General features: G+C 42.5%; 1 protein-coding gene, 1 long non-coding RNA gene and 1 other non-coding gene across 3 annotated transcripts; all 3 read left to right on the forward strand.

The window, feature by feature from the left end:
• The first annotated feature begins 13,248 nt into the window (after window positions 1–13,248).
• Window positions 13,249–13,356, forward strand: LOC131309009 (small nucleolar RNA R71). The gene has a single exon (XR_009194687.1). It is a non-coding gene; the product is annotated as a small nucleolar RNA R71 (small nucleolar RNA).
• A 623-nt stretch (window positions 13,357–13,979) lies between these two features.
• On the forward strand, window positions 13,980–16,502 carry LOC131324433 (uncharacterized). Its single transcript, XR_009199337.1, has 2 exons — window positions 13,980–14,398; window positions 16,216–16,502. It is a non-coding gene; the product is annotated as an uncharacterized LOC131324433 (long non-coding RNA).
• A 7,616-nt stretch (window positions 16,503–24,118) lies between these two features.
• On the forward strand, window positions 24,119–24,613 carry LOC131329978 (uncharacterized). Its single transcript, XM_058363426.1, has one exon. It carries the CDS (start codon window positions 24,119–24,121, stop codon window positions 24,611–24,613), a length of 495 nt encoding a protein of 164 aa, XP_058219409.1.
• Window positions 24,614–27,510: the final 2,897 nt, after the last annotated feature.

Consider the following 27,510-nt stretch of genomic DNA (forward strand, 5'->3'; position numbering starts at 1 on the left):
GAAACGAGAGAGGGCGAGAGACTAATGCATGCAACGAGAGCATGGCATTCAGTGACGATGATTTGGCGGAGGTCCAAATACCCCACAATGATGCATTGGTCGTAACCCTACGAGTTGGGGAATACGACATCGAAAGAATTCTAGTGGACTCGGGGAGCTGTACAGAGGTGTTGTACTATGATGCATTCAAGAAGCTGGGCCTGGCCCAATCAGACTTAGAACAATCAACAACACCTCTAATTGGGTTCGGTGCAGGAGCAGTCTGGCCCCTAGGAAAGGTGACTTTACCTGTTCGGGCTGGATCTGTGGTGTTAAGAACAGACTTTTTGGTAGTCGATGTCCCATCTTCCTATAACGTGATTATAGGGAGGACATGGTTGCACAAAATGAGAGCAGTTTCCTCGACATATCACCAGATGGTGAAATTTCCAGGATCAAATGGGATTGAAGTCCTTAAAGGAAACCAGAAGGTAGCACAGCAATGCTTGATTTCCATCATCAAAACAACCCCAAAGGTCCACCATGTTCTCACACTAGAAGTACCAAATCTACCAACCATCGAGGATGTTGGGAGAAGCCCGGCTGAAAAAGTGGTTGAGGGCCTAGAGAAGATTCAGATCAACGAGATTGATCCTGAAAGATATTTTTTGATTGGGAAATCATTATCAGCAAACGAAAAGGCTGAGTCAATAAGATTTCTAAAGGAATATATTGATGTTTTTGCATGGGTGCCAGAGGAAATGCCCGGGGTGGATGCAGACGTGATCTGTCATCATTTAAACATTGACCCTCAACACAAGCCGATCATTCAGAAAAAACGAAGGGCTGCCGCGCAGCATGTAGATGCAGTGATTGAAGAGGTCGATCGTTTATTAGAGGCCAAGGCAATACGTGAAGTCTATTACCCAGAGTGGTTATCCAACACTGTTGTGGTAAAGAAGAAGAACGGAAAGTGGCGTATCTGCGTGGACTTCACAGACTTGAACAAAGCATGTCCTAAGGACAGTTTTCCTTTGCCTAGGATTGACCAATTGGTTGATGCAACCTCTGGCTACGAGCGAATGAGTTTTCTCGATGCATATCGAGGATATCATCAGATTGCTATGTTTGAACCTGATCAAGAGAAGACTTCGTTCATCACACCACGAGGGTTATACTGTTACAGTGTCATGCCGTTTGGGCTGAGGAATGCTGGGGCTACATACCAAAGACTTGCAACCATTATGTTCAAGAAGCTCATCGGGAAGACTTTGGAAGTTTACATAGATGATATGGTGGTAAAGAGTCGAGAAAAGGGAGGGCATATTTCTGATCTAAAGGAAGTGTTCGAAATCCTGAGGAAGTATAAATTAAAGCTCAACGCCTCGAAGTGTGCGTTTGGGGTTGGTTCAGGAAAATTCCTGGGCCATTTGGTAACTTTGAGAGGGATAGAGGCAAATCCCGATCAGATTGATGCCTTACAAAGACTACAGAGTCCCAAAACTACCAAGGAAGTCCAGAGACTGACTGGAATGGCAGCAGCACTTAACAGATTCATCAGCAGGTCAAGTGACAAATGCAGACCCTTTTTTCAGTTATTGAAAAAAAGGGAGGGATTTGAATGGGGAGCAGAATGTGAACAAACTTTCCAGGACCTGAAGAAGTACTTGGCCGAGCCCCCACTGTTGTCAACTCCACAGCCTGGTGAGTCTTTAATTCTGTACTTAGCTGTTTCCGAGCATGCAGTAAGTGCAGCCTTGTTGAGGGATTTGGGGATCGAACAAATCCCCATCTATTATGTTAGCAAGACATTGTTGAATGCAGAGACGAGATATCTGCCTTTAGAAAAACTTGTCCTGGCACTTAGGACAGCAACCAGGAAATTGCCACACTACTTCCAAAGCCATAAGGTTGTGGTTTATACTGAGTATCCATTAAAATCACTGCTTCGAAAGGCAGATTTCTCGGGACGGATCTCGACATGGTCCGTAGAGTTAAGTCAGTATGATCTCGAGTATCAGCCACGTACAGCAATTAAAGGCCAGGTATTGGCTGATTTTGTGGCAGAGTTTTCCCCCACTGTTGCTCCCTTGCCTCCTACGAGAAAGGAACAGGCAGCTAAGACATCATCCTTGAAGGATCAACCCGTAGCCGAACAGGATCCCAAAGAATGGAAGTTATTCGTTGATGGATCAGCGTGCAATACTGGTTCTGGAATTGGAGTTGTCCTCTTTCCTCCTCAAGGAGTTCTCATTGAACTCTCTGTTCGGCTTGGATTCAGTGCATCGAATAATGTGGCTGAATATGAAGCACTCTTGGCTGGGTTAAGAAGTGCGAAGACCCTTAAAGCAGAAAGGGTCAGGGTGTATTGTGATTCCCAGCTTGTTGTGAATCAACTGTCCGTCGAGTACGAGACTCGGAATGAAAAGATGGTAGCCTACGTGCAGGCAGCAAAAGACTTGCTTGATACCTTCGAGAGGGTATATATTGAGCAAATAAGTTCTGGACAGAATGCTCATGCAGATTCTTTAGCTTGGTTGGCTGCAGCAGTACCAACAGAGTTCAAAAGAAGGGTGGCAGTAGAATACCTAAATGAGCCTAGCATTGGGAAGAGTGTAGATTTGGTCTTGGACGTGAACCAAGGACCAAGTTGGATGGACCCAATTATGGAGTTCTTATGAGACGAGATACTCCCTTCTGATAAAAAGGAGGCCCACAAGATAAGGGTCAAATCTGCTAGGTTTTGGCTGTCCCCAGAGGGTAAGTTGTATAGGAAATCCTTTACGGGTCCCTATTTGCTATGCGTACATCCTGAGATGGTACAGAAGTTCCTTCATGAAATCCACGAGGGAACGTGTGGGAGCCATGCTGGAGGCAGATCCATTGCCCACCGAGCAATTACTCAAGGCTACTGGTGGCCACATATGCAAGAAGATGCAAAAGTGTATGTAAAGATTTGTGAGAAGTGTCAAAAATTCTCACCAATGATTCGAACACCCGCCGAAGATCTGGTGCCTTTGACAAGTCCCTGGCCTTTTGCTCAATGGGGGATGGATATCGTGGGTCCATTGCACAAAGCAACTGGGAATCGAAAATTCCTACTTGTTGCAACTGACTATTTTACAAAGTGGATTGAGGCAGAACCACTGGCCAAAATCACTGAGCCTATGATAGAAAGGTTCGTGTGGAAAAGCATCATCACTCGTTTTGGGGTCCCTTATTCATTGATCACAGACAATGGATCCCAATTCCAAAAGAAATTCAAGGCTTTTTGTGCCCAATATGGAATAAGAAATTTTTATTCCACCCCAGCCTACCCACAGAGTAATGGGCAAGCAGAGGCATCTAATAAAACTATCCTAGATGGGATAAAGAAGAGGTTGGACAAAGCAAAGGGAAAATGGCCTGATGAGTTACCATTAGTTTTGTGGGCTCACCGAACAACGCCCAGGAGGTCTACGGGAGAGACCCCCTATTCGTTGGCATTTGGAACAGAGGCTGTCATACCTCTGGAAGTGGGTCTGCCGACCAACAGGACAGCTTTGGTTGAAAGTGGAGGCAATGATAGGGCCCTTGAAATCGAGCTTGATCTTGCCGAGGAGAAGAGAGAAAAGGCCTTGGTACATCTTGCTTCTTACCAAGAACAGCTGATGAAAAGCTACAACAAACATGTTCATCCTAGAGAATTTGGTGTTGGGGACCTTGTGCTACGAAAAGTGCTCGGCAACACCAAGGTGGCAAATGAAGGCAAGCTGGGGGCCAACTGGGAAGGCCCGTATAGAGTAACTGAGATTGTGGGCATTGGAGCCTATAGACTGGCAGATCTGGATGGTGATCCAATTCCGAGGCCTTGGAATGTTCATAATTTACGAAAGTTCTTCGTTTAGAAGTATTAAATTCTGTTTTGGATTTACACTACGTGATTGTGTGGGAATTACGAATATAATTCCTTTGTTCTAGTTTTGATTGTTTTTGCAAAGGGTACGAGTAACGCCCTCTTGCATTTTACAGATTATGAATACAATCACTTCTTTCGAATAACTGTTGTGGTATTTAAATACGAACTACGAGTTTGGTTCTCCTTATTCGTATTGGGGAGCAGGGTATACCTTTTGAGTATGTGAAACCTTTTGAGTATGTGAAACTTAAAAGTTTTATACATTTGAACGCAAGTATGAAGACACTTGTATGTATTTTCTTAAAAGTACGTGATACTTAGCAAGTATGAAAATACTTGTATATTTTTCTTTTAAAAAATACAAGTACGAAATACTTGTATGGCAGTTCAAAAGTACGAGATACTTATATGGTATTTTAAGTACGTGATACTTGAGAACCTATATTGGCTTGACTTAAATGTAAGCCACATTTAGTTCAGTACGTGAAACTGAAACACAAGTATACTTGTAAAATTTTCAAGTATGAAACACTTGTAGAATTTTCAAAACTTGAAGTACGAGATACTTATAGGTTTTTGTGTGATGTTCTAAGTACGTGATACTTATAGGTTTTTGTGTGAGTACGTGATACTTAACAAGTATGAATACACTTGTAAAGTACTAAACTTAAAACAGTACGAGACACTGGGAAACAAATGTTTTTAAGAACGTGAAACTTAGACTCAGTACAAAATAAATCATGTTTATAGGATTTGCTTAAAGTATGAATACTTATGCACATAAACGATGCTTAAACAGTACGAAATACTTAGATTGAAATTACATACGGGCAGATGCAGCAAACGTGGAAGCCGAGCAAAACAAAAAAGTTATGCCACGAAGGGCCGAATACCTGTTTTAAAATAAAGTATTAATAGTACTGGTACCACGCAGGGTTTAAAAACTACGGTCACGCAGGACCAGCTCAAACTGTTTTAAAAACAAAAAAGTCTTTTTTCAAAAACTTACCAAAGGTTTAGTCCAGGTTTTGGACATCTGAGTTTGCCCTGACAGGTCCTTCAGTCGTGACATCCCCTACAGTCACATTCTCCTCCAAGTTGATAGGTTCAGGATTTGAATCTCGAACAGGAGACTGGACAGTCTGAGATCCAGAGGGAATATCTTCTTCTATTCCAGTAAAATCTTCAATTTGTTGTTCAACATCATCTTCCAGAGGAACTTCTTGCTCTTGGGAAGCTGCAGCACGGCTGCTCGGTAGTTCATTGTCAATCCAGAGAGGAGAGTCCTCAGCAATGCCAACTTTCGTTAAACACGTTTCCCAGCAAGCAATCCAAATCTGATCTTGGATAGAGGGAATCTGTTCAACATAGTTAGCAGTTGTGGTGTCGAAACCCTTCTGGTACCCTTCTTCATATGCAGCTTTCTTGGCATTGTCGATCTCTGATAGAGCCTGGTTGAGACTCTCTTCGGCAACTTCAAGTTTTTCTTTGGTTTGGTTGAAATCCGCCTTGGATTTGTCTCTTTCTCTTTCAAGACGAGCAACTGTCCGAAGGAGTCGAGTGTTGTCATTCAGCAATCTGATTTGTTCGGCCTCAGCTTCTTGGTACTTTTGCCCTATGGTTACCATTTTTTGAATGAACTGGCAAAAACAGCGAGTGGTAAGTGACAAGTGTAGCAATATATGATATGTGGTATACGAAATATACATAAAGACTTATATGAAAAGGTTGAGTCACATTACCTTAATTCCATTAACGAGCCCAGTAGACACCAGCCGATCAGGTGACGACAGGGACTCCTTTTGCAAATCAACAGGGAGCATTAACCCTTGAGCCAAGGCTAGAGCAGTCTCAGATGAACTAGCACTATCCCCAACATGAACAAGACGGTCTCCTCTAGTAAAAAGAGGAGTCCATGTCTGGGGGAGTACTTGAGCAGTTGGTGACACGGGGAGATGGGTTTCTGTATCAGCCTGTGGAACAGAACCAGCTGGGTCATCAGACCTAGGCCGTTTGTCCCGATGTGCGTTAGCAGCATCAATGGAACCCTCCTCTCCCCGAGGAGAAGATGACGATCTTGCTGATCCCCCCCTGTTGCGACGTGATTGTGGGGGCGGGGCGCCAGTTGATGCTACCCTGTTGGTAGCACCACGTCCTCGTGCGGACACAGTAAGTAAAGAGCTCAGATTAAGAGGTTGACGGGTCATTGTACCTGGGTTACAAGGGGATCGAGAATAACCAGAAGAAGAAGACTGGCTGGTATCACGATTTGCAATTAACTGCTCGGGTTGTTGTTGATTAGAGACTGATCCACGAGTAGATCTTCTGAGTCTCAAACGAGGAAGTGGCACGCCTTCTGAAATGGGAACTTCACCAGGTTGGCCAGCAACAGTAACCCCAGTTTGAAGTCTTGAAATACGTTCTTGAGGAGCAGTTGAGGTGGATGCAGCACTGGTACTGGGATGGGCGAGTCTTCTATCAATGACCCCTCTATACGAAGGCTCGTATCCCAGCAGTATATCAGCGTCTCGACCCCGACCAGCTGTTCGGGTACCTGGTTCTCCTGTATATTTTAGTATCCTGTTAATGTCCCCTGCTCGGACGTAGCTCGGCTCACGTCTAGGACGTTTGTTAACGTTTTCAGCTGCAAGTTTCAAATTGAAAAACCAAATTTAGTTCATAAGAAAGCTACGAGAAAGCAGTAAATGAAGAAATTGCAAAAGATAAAAAGCAAGAGCATACGTGGATAACCCCATATGTGGGGGCAATGGAGCCCTATCACTTGGCCATCTTCCCCTAAGAGCTCGAATGCTCCAGTCACATAGAGGAAGTCGATCTCGTGGTCACGAGCAGAATCTGGCAGATTGAGCACGAAGCGCTTTTCTGCCCTTCTAACTTTGAAATAGTAGGTATTATAGTCAGGGTTTAGTACAATACTGTACCACCACTGAATATCCCAAATTCCTAACTGGGTCCCTAGAATCCTATTCAAAGTTATTACACCCATTATTAGCCTAAAGACATTTGTTGATACTTGCATAGGGGTGAGTCGATACCAGTTTAGGATCTGACGGAGTAGTGGGTGAAGAGGAAATCGGACCCCACCTTCGACGATGGCCACGATAGGGATGCACATTCTATCCCAGGAGCCACCATCCCTATCTGCTCCTAAAGGGGCGAGTTCGAGCCCCACATTATCAGGGATATTATACTCAGACCTAAATGCCGCCATGGCAGTTGGGGTTTCACAGAGTTTCCTAAACTTACTGGGTCTAGGAGGGGTATCACGTTCATCCGCCATGGATATACTCGAAGAAAACGTAAATGAAAGAATGGGCGTGATTGAAACCCTAGAAGTGACCACAATCTGAGAATGAAATCTCAGATGAAAACCTAAGCAGAAGAAATGGAGTTGGAACGAGAGTCTTACAAACGATACCGTGATGAATTCTTGGAGTGCAATCGAATTTGCAGATGGCGGCAATGGCAGATAGCGGGATGCTTTCGCCTGGTTTTTAGAGAGACTGAAAGTTCGAGTTCTGGGTAAAAGACCAGACGGAGCCCTTTCAGGGGTTTAAGGGTGAGAGACGGAGACGAAACGTCTCCTCTCACACCGTTACAGGAAAAAGTAACGGAAAGCCGAAACCGTTCTGACGCCGTTTCATAGAACGTCAGTTCGAAGTTAATGCTAGGCATACGAAAACGTGCCACGTGGAGTCGTTTACCCCGAAATGGTATAATGACATAGGCGCCAAAAGGCATCAATGAAGTATTGAAATTATGACTGCACGGGATCAAAAGAGTTTGGTCTAGATAGAATTCTGTTTCTAAGCGTCATATATTACCCCCGAACAGTGGTAAATACATGAAGCTGGGGAGCAATTGTAGGGAGGTATTCCCGAGCAGATACATTTAGTTACCAAACACGTGATGTTTGGGAACACGTGGTAAATACGACTGGACTTATCGCCGAGCAGTTCGGTGAACAGCGATATGGACCAGTGATATGAGAAGTCATGGCTATAAATAGACTGTTCGGTTATGATACAGCCGAACAGATGATGTAAAGAACCTAGCACGTGATACGAGTGATCACGGGTTGAAAGCAATGCAATCGATATCCGAATAAATGGTACGTGGGACCATAGTTTGAATATAGACAGGACAGTCATCATGCTAAACAAGTGTTCGGCAATATGGACCAGTGACATGAGAAGTCAATGGTCCAGGAAGGTTGTACGGGCTCAAGGACCAGTTACATGTGAGGTAACTGGTCCAAGCCGTCTGTTCGGCTATGAGACGGCCGAACAAAGATGGAACTCCAATCGAGAGTAGGAGCAGAGAGAATACTCTGGAAGATTCCAGAATAGTCATGTCTCATATAGGGATAAAGATCCCAAGAATATAGGATCTGAGAAAGATACCCAACGAGTATGGGATGTTCGGCTCTTAAAGGAAAAGAATCCTAAAAGGACTCTTTTCCATAAACTGATAAAGGAAACGAGACTCCTTGATATCCTGGGTTTCCTATACGAGTTAAGAATCCTATGGCAATAAGGATGCTTGGACAGCAAGCATCCATAAATCTATAAATATGAGGAAAACCTAGAGGTGAGAGGTACGCAATACGTTGCATTATTATTGCTTTCCTACTGATAATTAGGGCTGAGTTTTCTAGTACGTGATACTAACAAAGGCATCGGAGGGCCTTTGCCACGAGAGGCAAAGGTGCACTCACCCCCTGTCTATTTTGCAGATTAGGGTTCAGACGTCGAGCTAGGGTTCCGGTGAAGAGGCACGAATAAGCCGTTGCAATCCAGTTGATCCGAAGCGTCAATTGTTTTCATCCCCCTACAGATGGGAGGAGAAGTGAGGCTTGATTTCAACTTCTTGAACGCTTGTTCACAAGCCAGTGTCTACTCAAATGGTGTATCCTTTGAAAGGAGGTGGCACAACGGATGAGATATGGCACTAAAGTCTTTGATAAAGCGCCGGTAGAAACTGGCGTGCCCGATGAAAGAGCGAATGTCCTTGACACATTTAGGGGTCGGGAGGGTGGCAATAAGATCAATCTTGGCCTTGTCGACTTCGATCCCCTTTGACGATACAATGTGGCCCAAGATGATACCACAAGTCACCATGAAATGGCATTTCTCCAAATTGAGCACCAAAATTTTCTCCTCACACCTCGTCAACACTTTTTCCAAAATTTTCAAGCAGGATTTGAATGAGTCTACGAACATTGAGAAATCATCCATAAACACCTTGACGATCTTTTCAATCATATCACTAAATATGCCCATCATACATCGTGAGAAGGTTTCGGCCGCGTTACACAAACCGACTGGCATACGTCGATAAGCGAACGTCCTAAATGGACACGTGAATGTCGTTTTCTGCGACCATGATTTGGTTGTACCCTGAATATCCATCGAGAAAGCAATAATAAGCATGTCCCGCAACCCGCTCCAAGATTTGATCAATGAAAGGAAGAGGGAAATGGTCCTTCTGAGTGCTAGCATTAAGCTTTCGATAATTGATACACACACCCCAGCCAGTAGTGACTCGAGTACGGACCAATTCATTGTTGGCATTGGGTACCACTGTGACCCCAGATTTCTTAGGGACCACTTGGATGGGACTAACCCACTTACTGTTGGCAATAGGATAAATAATTCTCACATCCCAAAGCTTTAAAACCTCCGCCTTCACCACATCTTTCATTATGGGATTCAACTTGCGTTGGGGTTGGCGGGATGGTTTGACGTTGTCCTCAAGGGCGATGTGGTGGGAACAAATGGAAGTGTCAATCCCTTAAATATCCACTATGGACCAATCAATGGCTTTGGTATGCCGCTTTAGAAGCTCAAGGAGTTGGGATTCTTGCAAGCCGTCAAGAGAGGAGGAGATCACCACTGGGTAAGTTTCATGTTCGCTTAAAAAGGCATATTTCAATGTTTTCGGGAGGACCTTCAACTAAAGCTTTGGTGGTTGAATACTCAAGGAAAGGGTCTTGCACTCGAGAGGAGGCAACTCTTCAAATTTAGGACACCATATGTCCGTCTCACAAACATCTTCTACGTCAAGCAGAGAATACAAATATTCCACCTCCGGTGAGTCAAGAAAATTTTCTTCTTCGGTGGTAGGACACACCTCCAACGGATCCTTGTACAAGAAAGTGTCTACATGCTCTTGGACCAAAGAATCAATAAGGTTGACTTCATGGATGCACTCATCGTCTCCCATTTGACTACCAATATTGAACACGTTAACTCCATCTTCATATTGCCAAAAGTCAGGTTGAGCAAACCACTTCTACAATGGATAACGGCATCTGTTATGGCTAGAAATGGACGCCTGAGAATGACTGGAGTTGACATTGATGCTTGTGAGGTGGGTATAGGGCAAGTATCCAAGACAACGAAATCCACAGGATAAATAAAATTGTCTACTTGCACAAGTACATCCTCCACCATCCCTCATGGAACTTAGATGCTTCTATCGGCCCATTGAAGTGTCACCGGCGTAGGCCTCATCTCCCCCAACCCAAGTTGTTCGTACATCGAGTATGGAAGCAAATTCACACTAGCTCCCAAGTCGAGTAGTGTAGACACCTCCCAAACGGGGCATCTCCATACAGATTGATCGTATTTGTTTGCTTTCCACTTCATAAACCAAGATTGTGGATATTCCCATGGCTAGGAATATCGCCACATGATAACGGTTATCATCAAAATAAAGTCGCCACCTAGTTTATAAAAACTAGGAAAGAGATAGAGATTTTGGGTACGGGAGCCAAGAGTACAATAAGGGGAAGGTATTAGGCACTCCTTTTTGCCAAGTCGTGAGACTGGCCCATAATCATTCAACATAAGATATATAAATGTTGTGTTTAATTCTAAATAAGTAATTTATTTTATTAACCTTTAAAAGTAGATGAGGTGAGCCAGTACGTTAATTGAAAGCATGCATCAAAATAAGCTAAACAAAACAGACTGCCCCAGGGAGATGGATCCCACGGCTAGTGAATAGATATCACGACTGAGGGATCCTCCTGGATTGATATACCGGCCAAAGGAACAGAGTCCCAGCATATGTTCTTACTCACACCAGACCAAAAGAATAGCAGAAATCAAAGTGCTACTATTAATATGTAAAAACTGTAAATAAACCAAACCACAGGCCCCTAGGTCTCACCACCTTGATCCTTCAGTTGTTTGATTGCTTCGGATTGAGGGTGATTAACGGATTGCTACATGAAAACCCTAAGGTTAGGGTTTGTACTTTAGGGGTTTGATCATCGGATTATGGCTGCCTTCGGAAGGTTAGGGCTTTTGTAGAGAGAGTATGTGTGCAGAGTTTCGTGGCTAGAGAAGGTGATTGATGATGTGTATTGTTGTTGTGGTGTATTTTTGGAACCCTAAGTGCCTCTTTATTTAGGCAATTGGTGACTCACTCCGGCCAATCAAATGGCATGAATCAATAAGGTAATATAGGGTTAGAAGATCTCTAGAAGAATCTGCTTTCGTAGCCCGAATGCATTGGAAAAAGGCTACTAGGTTTTTGGTGATCGGATTAAACGATTGACAGAACATTCCAGAATTTGGAAAAAGGACGATCTGGCAGCCGAGCAAAGGATCTAGCGGCCGAGTGATAGATGTGACAGCCGAAGAATCGATCTGGCTACCAAGGAATCAATCTCTCAAGGACATTTTCAAGCAACATGTTTCATGGGTGAAAGAATGATGTTAAGGCTGTGAGATCAGTTTTACAGTCGAAAGATGGATTTTCCTAAGATACTGTACTTCTATTTGTAAGGCTATATAGCTTTGAATTAGGTCCTCTAAGTGGCTAAAAGTATTCACCAAAAGTCCACGGGCTTATGAGAAGTCAATCAGCAATCACTGTATCCATTCATCATTGCGATGGTCCCCAAGGAGGGACTTGAAATAATCATTAGGCCAAATTAGGGTGTCTACAAGTAGAGCTTTTTCAATTTTCTTGCTGCCAATGGTGATTGAGATGGTTGGACAACCCGGATCTTTATACTTGGGAACCACGTTGGTTTGAATGATAGAGCTCACTTGCTCCATCAAGAAGACCTTCTTTTGAACATTCAACTTACGCTTTTGCGTGCATTAGTCTTTGAGAAACTTGGTATACGTGGGAATTTGCTTGACCTCATCCACCAACGGGATGTTAATTCTCACTTGCTTGAAAAGCTCATAGATCTCGGCATTAGTATTGGCATGGGCCGGCGCTTTCAATCTTTGGGGAAAAGGGGCTGGCATTTGGGAGACGGGGGCTTTCGGCTCTTCCACTTGTGACTTTGCCGGATGCTCACCAACGGGGGAGGGCTCCGAGGTTGGTGAGTCAATAGGAGGAACCGGAGTTTGCAAGACAATTGGTGTAAACCGGAGGCTTGATAGGCTTGGAAGGAATAGCCTTATCAATCTCCTTGCCACTCCGCAAAGTTGTAATAGACTTGGCTTGCTCGGGACTTAGCATTGAAGAGCTTGCCACATAATGTTGTCCTTGCGGATTCACCTGGGGTTGAGTAGGAAGTTTTCCCTTCTCTCGTTGGAGCATCCCCACCGAGTTGGTCAACTTTGCCATTTGATTTTTGAGTTCCCCGAGCATTTGAGTTGTTTGCTCGTTGATGGTTGTTTGGCTTTGCATGAAAAGTGACATAGTTTCCTCAAAAGGATCACTTTTAAGGTTGGAATTGATTTGGCCCATGAGGAGGTCCCGGAGGTTGTTGATGTTGGGAGAACCTTGGCGCTCCTTGAGATTAAGGAGGCTGGAAAGCTTGGTGTTGTTGAGGCGGTGAAACTTGTGGAGGGCCGGGAGGTTGAGGATCGCTCCACCGGAAATTTGGGTGCATCTTCCATGCCACATTATAATTTTGAGAATAAGGGTCAAGCTGGTGATTAATAGCATTGACCTCCGCTTGCCCGGTTCATTGAAGAATATCATTTACGGTGGGAAGCATTTGTCAATCTCCCTTAGCATGACCTGCAATTTCACACAAAACACAAATTTCCTTCGCATTGGCCACAAAGGCCACTTTGGCAATTTTATTGAGTTGCAAGGTTTCAATTTGACGAGAGAGCTGGGTGACCTTCTGTGCTAGGTCGCTTTACTCACTCAAGTGAAATTTCCCAAAACTGCTTGGAACTGGATTAACCATGTTCTTTTTAGAGGGGTCCAAGCAATCCCAATTTTGCATTTTTTTGGACAATTCCTCAAAATAGTCCCACGCCGCATCAGGGGTTTTAGCCATGACTCCACCAACACACATGCTATCCATGAGATGTCTAGTATTTTGGAAGCATCCCTTCAACAAATACTTGACCTTTTGAAAAACTGGTAAGCCATGATGTGGGATGGAGTTTAGCAAATCCTTGTACCTCTCCCAATATTGATAAAATGATTCCCCCACTTTTTGTTTAAAATGTTTGAATTTGATTGATGAGATCCTTTGTGAGATGTGGGGGAAAAAATTTCATGTAAAAAGCCTTAGACAAATCCACCCAATTTGCCAAAGATTGGGGTCTCATGTTATTCAACCAAATCTTGACTTTACTTTTCACATAAAATGGGAAGAGTTTTAGCTTAGTGGATTCAAGCTGAGCTGGCGTGGACACTATTGTAGATACCAATTCGTCAAATGCTTGCATATGAGTGTACGGGCATTTTTTGTCCTTTCCATAAAACGATGGCATCATGTTGATGTCATGCATTTTCACGGTGAAAGTATTCGCCTCGGTTGCAACCGGAAGGACTATGGTGGGCGCGGAGTAGTATGAGCTGGATTCATATAGTCACTCATAGTCCTTTTGGGCACAACTGGCAGGATATTGTCACCATCGTTTTCCGGCCATTCTTTCTTGAGGAGGGGTTCTTACAGAAAAGGAGTTTTTACGGGTGGTGGTATCCTAGCTCGAACCCGACAAGGAGTTTTGGGTTAAGGAGGAGAAAATGATCTATGAAGCCTTTTAGAAATCGGACTTCGAAAGACACCACAATGACCATGCATACACTTAAAACCCTTTCTCAAAAAGTAATGAATAACAAGAATAAAGTAAATAGACAAGATGTAGAGACCCGTATTTTATTTCCATAATTCTTTATGTTTTATGAAGGCATGAGTTGTGATATAAAATGGAGAATGAGTTCGGATGTCGAATGTGCTAGAATTTAGAAGTTCGGGATGCAAGTGTAATATGCATGGGTGTATAAGTGAAGGTGTGTGTAGGGGATAATTTTCCCCCCACCTATATTTCTTTTCTTTTCCGGGCCACACACACACGTTTCTCTCTCTCTACTCTCTCGGCCGACTCTCTCTCTTTCTCACCTCTCCTCCAAACTTCTCTCTTCGATTTCATCGCCTTAGAATGAGATTTCGGAAAAATCCCAAGTACTAAAGTTGTTCTACGAGACGAGATCTTCCTATCGATCGAAGAAGAATCATGATCGGAGCACTTTGAGGTTTCCTCCATGTTCGGGCTTGCTTCTAACGTTCGAGGTAGAGATCTCCTGCCTTCTTTATATGTGTTACGTGTTGGTTTGATGTGCAAGGATTAAGTTTGATCATCTATTTTGAGTCTTGAATAAATCTAGTGAATGCTGAAAATTTCGTGGGTTCTGGTAATCTGTTATTTTGGGGCTCCCCTGCTAGGAATCAATTTTTGGTGTCTTCATAACTGTTAAAGTGCGTTTCAATACGAAGATTTCGGTACCAAGATCATGCAAAACCGATAATCACACAATTAGTTATGGATTTTTGAATACTGGCTGTTTGCTGGATGTGCGAATCTGTGCGTGGCTGTCTTCTTTTAACTTTCTGGGCATGATGAACATTTTGGGTGGCGTTGGGTCTTTTACATGAGCTGCATATTTAAGTTAAGAAGAGATTGGCGTTGGAATCAAGTAATTTGGTTAAGTATACAATTTTTGGTAAATTTCTAAAGCAGTGTTGGTTGACAGGTGCGAAAATGGTTGCGAATCGGTTTTACTTTTGATTGTTGGGTTAACCTCCTCTCGTTTCTGAACCTGGAATTTTTATTGACTGTAGGCCTTGTAGTGGTGCAACTTTTGGCATTGGTTTCAATATTTTTGGGTTTAAGATGAAAGAGTTATGATTTTTCAATCAATTTTACTTGTTCCCGCGTAGAATCTGACAGCACCAGCGGACTTTGATAAAATGGCCATAACTCCTAGCTCGGGACTCGAAACGACACACCGTTTGTTTTGTTAGAAACTAGACACATAGAGCTTTCCAACGATACATGCCATGCATCATGGGTATGTCCGAGCGATAACAGATTTGCATCCAAAGTTGACCCAAATTTTGCCTTTGCACCAGTTTCATGGTTACGTTGAGCCATAATCATAAGGCCGTAGTAAGGCTACCCGAACTCCGTTTCTTTTTGATGTATGACCTTCGGATCGAAGAAGAAGAAGCCTACTTTTCAATGGTTTAAATGTCGTTCTTAAATTTATGTTATTTGAATAAAAGGATTTTAGTGGACGCACGGGGGTCCTTAAAGCCCGGAATTGAATCAAAAGGATTCTAGCGGACGCACGGGGGTCCTTAAAGCCCGGAATTGAATAAAAGGATTTTAGTGGACGCACGGGGGTCCTTGACGCACGGGGGTCCTTAAAGCCCGGAATTGAATCAAAAGGATTCTAGTGGACGCACGGGGGTCCTTAAAGCCCGGAATTGAATGGAAGGATTTCAGTGGACGTCCTTAAAGCCCGGAATTGAATGGAAGGATTTCAGTGGACGCACGGGGGTCCTAAAAGCCCGGAATTGAATGGAAGGATTTCAGTGGACGCACGGGGGTCCCTAATGCCCGGAAGGGCACAAGAAAGCCACGGATCCTCCGAAAGGTGTGATGCCAGAATGAATATGGGACGCACGGGGTCCTTGATGTCCGGAAATGAAATTGAAACATGTGACATAGTGAAAACGGAGAATCTTGTTATTATTTAGCATCATACTAAGATTGAAATGTTAGTTTGAGTTGGTAACTTAGATCGTCTGAGATGTCGATACTAGCTTATTTTCCTTCTCTTTCGACTTCCCAAGTCATTGGAGCTTGTTGTCCTAATATCGGTTGAGTAAAAGACGTGCGTGTGTGGGTGGGAACGTCAGTATTGGATAAATGGAGTTAAAACATTTTCCAGTGTGAGTATGGTATTTTGAGTTTCATTTTTTGACAAAACAAATATGCTTTTGGAAAATGTTTTTCCTTGGGATCAGTCTTCATTTCTGCATATAATTTAGGTATGGATATCTCTACGAGCTAGTGTAGCTCACCCTATCCTTTCAGGTACTCGCCATTCGCCATGAAACTTAGCTTGGATTGCATGGAGTGCACATTGAGACGTCCGTTGAGAGCTTCATTGGAATCATGAAGGAGGTGTTTTATCATCTAGTCTAATTCATGTTGTGTACTTTACTCACAATTGAAGGTTGTATCTTTTGGTTAGAACATATGTAAAGCTAGGTATAAACTCCTCTCTTTGATTATTGTGAAGACCTTTTAATGGAATACGTTTGGGAGACTTTATGTAAAAAAAAAAATTTAGAGAGAAGAAGAGACTTTGATTCTTTGTTTGGATTGGCTTGACATTTAATGGTAAATATAGTTGAGAAAAAGACTTTTGTTTGTAGAAAATATATTATTATTTTAGTCGAAAATCGAGGGCGTGACACAAGAGGGGCTATGGCGCTGCCTCCTAACAACAGCTTCGAGGGGCTATGCCACCATCTCGAATAAGAAAAGACAATAAAAGAAAAGGTAATCTATACTTAGTCTAGCTTCATTAAACCTCACGTTTGAGAGAAGCTCAGGTTAGAGGTATCCACTAGATTAAGTACAAATCATAGCAAGTAAAATAAAGCGGGATACTTACAATGATTTGGCGAACCTCCAAAATAAGCTAGAAAAGAAAGCGCTCCCCAACGACGACGCCAAAAATGCTTGCGACCTTAATGTGTGTTGTAATAAGAATACCCCAAGTGTAGGGCTAGGTTGGTTGAAAGCATAATACCCGGAAGTCCGGGGTCGAATCCATAGGGAGCATACCCATAACTCATTTGGAAGTTTTTTGGCGTAGAGATTTTAGCATTTGGACAGCTAACCAAGTTCGGCATTGAGAAGGCCAACTGAGAGATTTAGTAAATGACTACTTAACCTAACTACGGTCTTTCACTAGAGATTAAAACTAAAGACTAGGCTTAGGGATAATCAACACCCATAACACAAAGATGAACTTGTTCTTCACTTCTCAACAAAGGTGTTAAGCTTGTCTAGGGTTTTTGAGACATTTAAACAAACACCTAGAGGGACATAGCTCCAAGCATCAAATGTGGCAAGTGGCCTAAGTCTTGCCTACATTTGATCAAAGAGGTTAACTCCTCTGAGTTTTGCCACATAAAATTAACCCTAAATCATGCTTAAGCTAAGAAAAATGAAATTTAAAAGAGAAGAACAAGAAACACCCATGGTTACGGGATGCTAACCATCCCACAACCTAGCCTTACTACACTACTCACACATATTGAAAGGAGAAATGAAATGAACTAGGAGAAAGACAAGGTAAAAACTAAACATCAAGATTACTTAAAATAAATATAAGATCCTTAAAGAGGAGAGGGATTCTTACAATTTTAATGAAGCACACCCAACTCAAAACCCAACAATCAATGCTCTTTGAGGAGGGATTGAGAGTTGAAGGAGAGAGGGAGGTCGAGAGAGAAAGAGCTACTTCATAAATGATAAAGATAACCCTAAAAAATGTGCAAAGGGGGTTTATATAGTACCCCTTTTTAGTTACAAAAGAAAAAGAAAATAAAAATAAAAATCTGTAAAATCTCGGGATCTTTTATCGGTAGGCACTAACCTCCTACCAACATGACGACTTCGAAGCCAAAAAGGTGTTGCTTGAAACTGGGCTCCTACCGATAGGCACTGACCTCCTACTAGTACGTAGGTCTTGAATGGTGCAGCTTGGTGGCTTTACTGCTTCCAGTTTGTGTCGGTAGGGCCTCACTTCTACCGGTAGGAATTGAAATGGTGCGAGTTGTACCGGTAGGACCAAATTCCAAGTGGTAGAGAGTCTGGGCTGGGCAGTCCTTCAAAGCAGCTTCATGCCAGGTTTGTGCTCAAACTCTCTGGGGCTTCGACGATGCTTCCTCGGATTCAGCCATCGCTCTGTTTAGACTCCTCGGGTCTCTAGGTGACGTTGGAGTGAGTCCGTGGCATTAAATACGCCTTATTCTCAAAGAAAACCTGTAAGCCCCAAAAACACACCTTTTGCAAAAGAGCATTCAAAATCATAAAGTTATGCGCGCGAGCGTGGCAAAAATGAATGAGATAAGCCCAATTATTTACACTATTGTGGGCTTATCACTATAGTAGTCAGAGTCATTTGTTTAAGAGCTTAATTGATTTATCATATTCAATGAGTGATAATTGACCAGAGTAAGCCAAAGTCATTGGCCAATTGTACTAACAATATAGTGATGATTGAACATTAATACAATTTGTAACGTCCCAATTTTTGGGAACGTTAATTTAAATAAAATTAATTCAACCTTAATATTTATTTAAATAAAATCATAATCTAGTCTTACAAATAAACAAATCTTATCAAATTACATTTGTTTTAGTCAAAAAGGGGAGAGGCACTATGGTAATCTACTCCGCTTGACGTTTGTCTTCTTCTACAAGGCTTGGGTTAGCTTTGTACTTCTTCAGCTGTTCAAACTGTTCCTGTTCGTCTCCAAATTCTGACATAAGATGCCAGGTCCACAAAAAGTGAAACCGATGAGCATTTAGGCTCAGTAGCTAACTCCTACCCCTATGTCCATTACACTAACAAAAATAACATATTGCAGTTTATCTTTTTGCAAACTTAAACATCACATCACAGAAATTAAAACAATGCAGAATTTAGGTGTCAGTGTCGTTTCGAGGTTAGGGATTTGCAACACTTCGTAAATAGAGTCATTATTTTATAATTTAGTTGGTGATGCACTAGTCCGCTATTCATCTTTCAGAACCTACCGACCCCCATGAGAATTCCAGATTTTGCCACCCAAGCTTCATTTGCTCCCTCTTTTAGAATGACGGGCCTAAAGCACTGATTCTGTTTACTCCATCTTTTAGAATGATGGTTGACGAACCTTACACACACTCAAACATTGGTTCCGCTGCTCCATCTTTCAGGACATACTGGGCTTCCAGGTTTACACACGCATATCCGAGCCATGATTCTACTATTTATTCTTTCAAAACCTACCGGTTCTCATGCTCACGCAATTATCAATCTTTTCACATTTTGTTTTCTCATTACTTTTCATATTTCACTTCTCGGTTCCCATGGCTCGTAAACATGCATCATTTCTGCTCGTGCACATTATTCTTTCAAAGCTTGCTAAAGTCATATGATAAAATAAATTCCAATTCCATGCATTTCTATTTTCAAAAACAACACTTAAAATTTTTACACCACTATAACGCCCCAATTTTTCACAGAATTTAGGAAGCATTAACCCTAAAGTACACTGAATTTTATAAACTGCTAGGCCCCTATTTGTCGTTATACAAAATTTACATTTTAAAAAAATACAGAAATCTGACATTTTATTTGAACATCTTCAGAGCAACTCTAGTCTTGATACAGATCCTAAGCATACTCGGTCTCCGCTCTTGGTATCCCTCCTATGGCAAACTACTCCACCATTGAATCATGCACCCTCTGGCAAATTGATTGCTGAAGCAACCGATTTACCAGGATAAAAACGTATCCGTGAGTGATAATTCACCCAGTAGAATAATCCTAACCCTATCAATCCTTTACTCTACAATTAGCAGTTCAATAATCTAACAATTGATAATACATAGAAGATACAAAATAATAGCACATCGTCCTTTTCTTTACTATCCATTAACTTACATGAAATCTAAGGATCATTTCCACAAGATCCTTTCCTCCCACATCCACTAACTACAACCGTCTCATGGGTCCACCCTTCCTCTTGCTTATCCTATACCATGGTCTTGGTGAGCGCACCTAAATTATGTATCTAGTATGTTCTCACTTAAAACCATAAAAGGAGGATCGAGTCATCCCATGACATATCGTACATTAGGGTCGAACAACCACTACCCCACGCTAACTATAGCTGTCTCATGGGACCCATTCCATTCCTCAAAGAGAAACTTCCCATGATGTCATCTCATTAACTATAACCGTCTCATGGGACCCATTCCCTTCCTCGAAGAGAAACTTCCCATGACGTATCATACATTAGTGTCACAACATATCTCATCACCGGGTCCCGTAGGTAACCCATCTCAACACAGGGCCCCATTGGTTACCCTTGCCATAACCATGGCCCAAATCACATCCACAACCTCACACCTCAAACATTTTATCATTTTCCATTAATTTAACATTATCACTACTCGTAACCACCCAGTGAACCTAAGTCCATTCTAGCACGTACAACATGATACAATCAATAATAGTTCAATTCATAGCATGAAACATTTCAATGGGATAAAAAGTACATATCAAATATTATTATGCGCGTAAGTAAACACATAATATTTTATGAGTGGGCCGATGCCCTTAAGGTTCGTTGAACAAGTAAATTAATTATAGTTTTTATTAATTTCAAAGGTGCCATTAGCAATTTCGTAGGCTTAGCTTTGATAACGTACTGGAATAAGCTCTTAGGAACTAAAGTATAAAAATCATAAATTTGATCCATTACAGCAACATACAGTATAAAAATCTAAGGGTGCAATTTTATTAGTTAAAGTTTACTATTACTAAAAATATTATATATATATATATATATATATATATATATATATATATATATATATATATATATGAGATAAGGCTTGACTGTTATTTGACTTGTTCACAAACATTAACTCTCATCTATTGATAACAAGAGTACAATAATCATAGCATGCATTTATTCTACCAAAAAGAAATCAACGATATAGTGTAGGTTCAAATTGAGAACTAAAGTATATTCAAGGGGCAAACTGTAATTTTATAATATCACTTTAAAAGGAAAACATGCATGCTACAGTAGTCGTCGGTTTTCAATTCCCAAAAAATAGAGTACTTCTGTTTTGATTCGCGGGTATGATAAATCCCATTATAACTTTTTAAATTCAACATATAGGAACTAGATATACTTGGGAAAAAGTAAAGAAGTGATTCTCCTACCTTAGTTCTGGTCGAAAAGGCAGTTAACTAGTTTGGATGGTTTGGGACAGCTACGAAAGAATAAGAGAAGACGACGGAGCAACAGGACGCCGGGGCTAACTTTGGATAATTGGGAATTGGTTCGGAGGTGCTCGGGGTTGTGCTAGAGTTGGTGTAGTGTGGATATGGGTTTGGGTGAGTGTACAATCAGAACCCACTTCGTATTCGTCCTCCAGACCTCCATTACTGAAGCTCGGATTCTCTCTCTTTTTCCTTTCCTTGCTTCTGAATTTCTGTGGTAGTGTGAAGGGTGTTAATGTTAGTTTTCTGGATTGGGAGGGGGAGGTGTTTTATAATGGAGAGGAGTGTGGGGTGAACGGGAGGATTAGTGGGCGAAAAAAAAATGGAGTAGGAGGGTGGTGGTTTGGTTGAGAGAGAGAGAGAGAGAGAGAGAGAGAGAGAGTCGGTTAAGATCAGGGAGAGGGGAGGAAAAGAAATCCCATGTTTTGTGGGTATATACATATAGATGGAATTTATCCTAGTATAGAAATAAAGTATATACGATAACTAATTGTTAGTTATCTTATTAAAAGAATCATTTTCTTAATAGAATTATAAATGTAGGGAGGTATTCCCGAACAGGTACAAATGGGACCCGAACACATGGTACGTGGAATCATGGAATAAATACGATAAGACAAACCATTGTGCGAAGCAGTCTATTCGGCGATATGGGTTAATGGCATGAAAAGTCATTAGTCCAATCAGTCTGTTCGGCAGATAAAAGTAAAGACATGAGATAACATTGGTCCAAGTAATTAATAAAGGACCAGTTACATGTGAAGTAACTGGTCCAGGCAATATGTTCGGCAACGAGATAGCCGAACAAGGAAAGAACTCCAGTTAAGTGCTGGAACGGACGGAATATTCTAGGAGGTTCCAGAATAGTGGTATTCCATAAAAGAATAGGATCTCGAGAATATAGGATCCAGGAAAGATACCCAATGGGAATGGAATGTTCGGCCAGCTATAGAAAAGAGTCCTAAAAGGACTAAGGTAATGAACTGATAAGGGAATGAGTCTCCACTATATCCTGGGTTTCCCATACGAGATAGGAAACCTAGGGCAACAAGGATGCTTAGACAACAAGCATATGCATATCTATAAAAATGAGGTAAACTTAGAGGAAAAAGGTACGTAATACGTTGCATTGGTATTATTTTCCTACTGATAATTAGGGTTTTTTGCTTGAGTACGTGATACTAACTTAAGCATCAGAGGGCTTTTGCCACGAGAGGCAAAGGTGCACTCACCCCTTGTCTATTTTGCAAATTAGGGTTCCGACGACGAACTAGGGTTCTGGCGAAGAGGCACGAGTGGCCATTGCATATTGATGTTGTTCTGAACATTAATTATTTTCATCCCCCTACAATTGGTGCCGTCTGTGGGAAACAAACGAGTTCTCTGAGAAAAACGACCATGGTGGAAGAAGATCAAATCACACCAGAGGACCAGTTGGGTGGAGGAGGAGATAAATCCCCACCAAGGGCTCCGAGGAAGCCCAGAGGGGGATATGTGAGGACCACGAGCAAGGGCCACCCCCAGACTGTCCATAATAACCCCAAAAAGCAATAAGTTTCAACGTGGAGGAGAATCAATGGTGCACTCGAGGAGCGTGCACAACAATGGGGATATTTTGGATAGAAAGAGACAGGAAATTGACGAGTACGCTCGTTTAATTAGAAAAAGAGAGCATGAGATTCGAGAGCTAGAACGAATCCGAGAACATCCAAAAGACTCTGGACTTTCACGAAGAAATTCAAGGGAAGACAAGCTAGCTCTAGTAGCACACAAAAAGACTCCATCATGAGGAAGAAAGAGCCAGAGTAGGAGTCTTACCCCAAGATGAAAGAGAGCTTCTTCATGAAAAAGAAGGAGCAGAAGTCCAACTAGGAGTCTTAACAAGAGAAGGGCTACCCCACGAAAGGGGAGAAGCGAAAGCCGATGCTTCTCGTTTGAGGAAGGTCCCAGGAAACACCATAGGGATAGGTACGAGAGACCTGATTCCAATTGGGAAAAGAGTAGACCCAACAAGACAAAGGGACTAGAAGACGAGACCATGGCTGCACGAGAGGCAGCTCAGAAGGCATTCAGTAATATTGCGTCTTCCCCCTTTTCAAGGAAGTTGCAGCAGGCTAGGTTGCCGACCAGAGTGAAGCACGGGACCTTCATCCTCTACGAGACAGATGCTGATCCAGTAGCACACATTCAGCACTACCAACAGGCGATGTTTATGCATGAAGGGGATGATGCAATTATGTGCAAGATGTTCCCATCAAGTTTAGGGAAGGTAACTTTGTCTTGGTTCCATAATTTGGATCAGCGCTCCATCCGAGGATGGGTACAGTTGGCCGAAGAATTCACTGCTCGGTTCTTGACAAACAGAAGGGCCCTAAAGACTTTTGAAAGCCTCTCCGTTATGAAGCAAGGAAAGGATCAACCGATCAGGAACTATGCAAAGAAGTACTGGGAGACTTTCAACGAGATTGAAGGTTGTAGTGAAGAGTATGCAATAGCAACATTCAAGACCGAGTTACCTGTTCGGGGGGAGCTGCGTAAATCTCTGAACATGAGTCCAGTACGAACACTGGCAAAGTTAATGGAACGGATAGAGCAACACACAAGAAACAAGGATGACATACTCCTGGAAGATGGTAAGGTGGTTGCCGAGCAAGTCAAGGGGCTTGCAAAGAAAGCAGATAAGCCAGAGCTCAAAACCTACCGAGAGAGGAAAGACCACGGACAGGCTAGGAAAGAGCCCATATGACTGAGGACTGTGAGATGTATAAGAAGCACCTTGATGATTTGGTCTCTTGTGGTTACCTTAAAGAATTTATCTAGGAAGATTACAAGGATAAAGAAAAAGCAATGGAGTTGGATTACGAACAAAATCCAAGGGGCATAATCCATATGATACATAGATTAGTAGAGCCTTATATGAGAAATGAGGTGAGATTACTCCAGCGGCAGATTAAACATGACCAGCAAGTTATGAGGATGGGAAAGAAAAGAGGGCGAGGAGACGACGTATACAACGAAGGCATAGTTTTTACAGACGAAGGCTTTGGAGAAGTTCAAGTGCCCAACAATGATGCTTTGGTCATAACCTTACGAATTGGGGAATACGATATAGAGAGAATCCTGGTAGATTCAGGGAGTTGTACAAAGCTGTTGTATTATGATGCGTTCAATAAATTGGGTCTACCCCAGACAGACTTGGAGCAATCCATAACACCCTTGGTTGGGTTTGGTGCAGGTGCTGTCTGGCCCCTCGGGAAAATAACGTTACCTGTTCAGGCTGGATCAGTGGTGTTGAGGATAGACTTTCTGGTTGTAGATGTTCCTTATTCCTATAACGCAATTATAGGAAGGACTTGGCTGCACAAGATGAGAGCTGTCTCTTCTACTTATCACCAGATGGTGAAGATCTAGGGATCTAATGGGGTTGAAAAAATTAGAGGTAATCAAAAAGTAGCCCAACAATGTTTGATTTCCGTCATAAAAAGAATCCCAAAGGCCCATCATGTTCATACTTTAGAAGTACCGGATCAACCGACTATCGAGGACGTCGGAAGAAGCCCAGCTGAGAAAGTGGTTGAGGGCCTGATGAAAATACAAATCAACGAGACTGATCCTGAAAGTTATTTTTTAATTGGGGAAAAATTGCCAGCAGACGAAGAGGCTGAGTTGGTAAGCTTCTTAAAAGAACATGTTGATGTGTTTGCATGGATACCAGAAGAGATGCCCAAAGTAGATGCAAATGTGATCTGTCACCACTTGAATGTTGATCCACAACATAAGCTAGTTGTTCAGAAGAAAAGAAGGGCAGCTGTGCAGCATGTTGATGCTGTTATCGAGGAGGTAGATCGTTTGTTGGAGGCCAAAGCAATACGGGAGGTTTATTACCCAGAATGGTTGTCCAACACTGTGGTTGTAAAAAAGAAGAATGGAAAGTGGCGTGTCTATGTGGACTTCATGGACTTAAACAAGGCATGCCCAAAGGATAGCTTCCCTCTTCCAAGAATAGACCAGTTGGTAGACACAACTGCTGGATACGAATGGATGAGTTTCCTCGACGCATATCGGGGGTATCATCAGATTGCTATGTTTGGGCCTGATCAGGAAAAGACTTCTTTTATTACACCACAAGGGTTGTATTGTTATAATGTCATGCCTTTTGGACTAAAGAATGCAGAGGCAACATATCAAAGATTAGCAACCATCATGTTCAAAAAGCTGCTTGGCAAAACTATGGAGGTTTACATAGACGATATGGTGGTGAAAAGTAAAACAAGATAGGGGCACATAGCGGATCTGCAAGAGGCTTTTGGAATCTTGAGGAAATACAAACTAAAGCTCAACGCCTCGAAATGTGCATTTGGAGTAGGTTCTGGGATCCTAGGCCTCCTGGTGACTGTAAGAGGGATTGAAGCTAATCCTAATCAAATAACAGCCTTGCAAAAGCTACAAAGTCCCAAAACCACAAAGGAAGTCCAGAGGTTGACTGGAATGGCTGCAGACTCAACAAATTTATCAACAGGTCAAGTGATAAGTGCAGACCCTTTTTTCAGTTATTAAAAAAGAGGGAAGGATTCGAATGGGGAGCAGAGTGTGAGCAAGCCTTCCATGATCTGAAGAAGTATTTGGCCGAGGCTCCACTTTTGTCAACTCCACAGCCAGGTGAGTCTTTAGTTATGTATTTGGTTGTTTCTAAACATGCTGTAAGTGCAGTCCTATTAAGGGATATGGGACTCGAGCAAATCCCTGTCTATTATGTAAGCAAAACATTGCTAGATGCAAAAATGAGGTATCTGCCCCTTGAGAAGTTGGTCCTAGCATTAAGGACAACAACAAGAAAGTTGCCACAATATTTCCAGAGCCATAAGGTTATGGTTTACACTGAGTTCCCATTGAAATCACTGCTACGGAAGGCAGATTTCTCAGGGAGAATCTCAACTTGGTTCATCGAGTTAAGCCAATACGACATCGATTATCAGCCGCGCATGACAATTAAAGGTCAAGTGTTGGCTGATTATGTGGCGGAGTTCTCACTGCAAGTTCTCACCCGCAATGGCACCCCTACCGCCTACGAGAGAGGAGCAGGTAACTAGGCCACCAGCAAAGAAGGTCAAAGCCCTAAACGAACAAGATTCCCTTGAGTGGAAGTTGTTTGTTGATGGTTCAACATGTAACACAAGATGAGGGATCGGGATTGTCCTTTTTCCCCCTGGTGGGGTAATGTTGGAGCTATCTGTTTGGCTAGGGTTCAGTGCATCAAATAATGTGGCGGAGTATGAGGCACTCTTAGCTGGATTGAGGAGTGCAATAACATTGAAAGTAAAGCGAGTTAGGGTGTATTGTAATTCATAGCTTGTAGTTAATCAACTGTTTGGGGAGTACGAAGCCCGGAGTGAGAAGATGGTAGCATATGTGTAGGCAGCCAAGGATCTTCTTGATACCTTCGAAAAGGTATACGTTGAGCGAATAAGTTCTGGGCAGAACGCTCACGCTGATTCACTAGCCTGGTTGGCTGCAGCCGTACCAACTAAGTTTAAAGGGAAGGTAGCAGTAGAGTATCTAACTGAGCCGAGCATTGGGAGAAGTGTGGAGTTGGTCTTGGACGTGAACCAAGGACCAAGTCGGATGGACCCAATTGTGGAGTTTTTACGAGATGAGATACTCCCTTCTAACAAAAAGGAGGCTCACAAAATAAAGACCAAATCTGCTAGGTTTTGGTTGTCCTCGGAAGGGAAGTTGTACAGGAAGTCCTTCACAGGTCCCTATTTGCTTTGTGTGCACCCTGAGATGGTGTAAAAATTCCTACACGAAATTCATGAAGGGACTTGGGGAAGCCATGCTAGGGGTAGGTCCATCGCCCACCGAGCAATCACTCAAGGTTATTGGTGGCCATACATGCAAGAAGATGCAAAGGTATATGTGAAAATTTGCGAGAAATGTCAGAAATTCTCGCCAATGATTCGAACACCAGCAGAATATTTGGTGCCATTGACGAGTCCTTGGCCTTTTGCTCAATGGGGAATGGACATTGTGGGTCCACTCCACAAAGCAACTGGGAATCGAAAATTCCTACTTGTAGCAACAGATTATTTTACTAAGTGGATTGAGGCAGAACTATTGGCCAAGATCACTGAACCTATGATAGAAAGGTTCGTGTGGAAGAGTATTATTACTTGATTCGAGGTCCCTTATTCCTTCATTATAGATAATGGGTCCCAATTTTAGAAGAAATTCAAAGCTTTTTGTGCCCAGTATGGGATACGAAATTATTATTCAACCCCAGCCTACCGTCAGAGTAATGGGCAGGCAGA

Source organism: Rhododendron vialii, chromosome 1a (assembly GCF_030253575.1).
Source record: "Rhododendron vialii isolate Sample 1 chromosome 1a, ASM3025357v1".
Classification (NCBI taxonomy): Eukaryota; Viridiplantae; Streptophyta; class Magnoliopsida; order Ericales; family Ericaceae; genus Rhododendron; species Rhododendron vialii.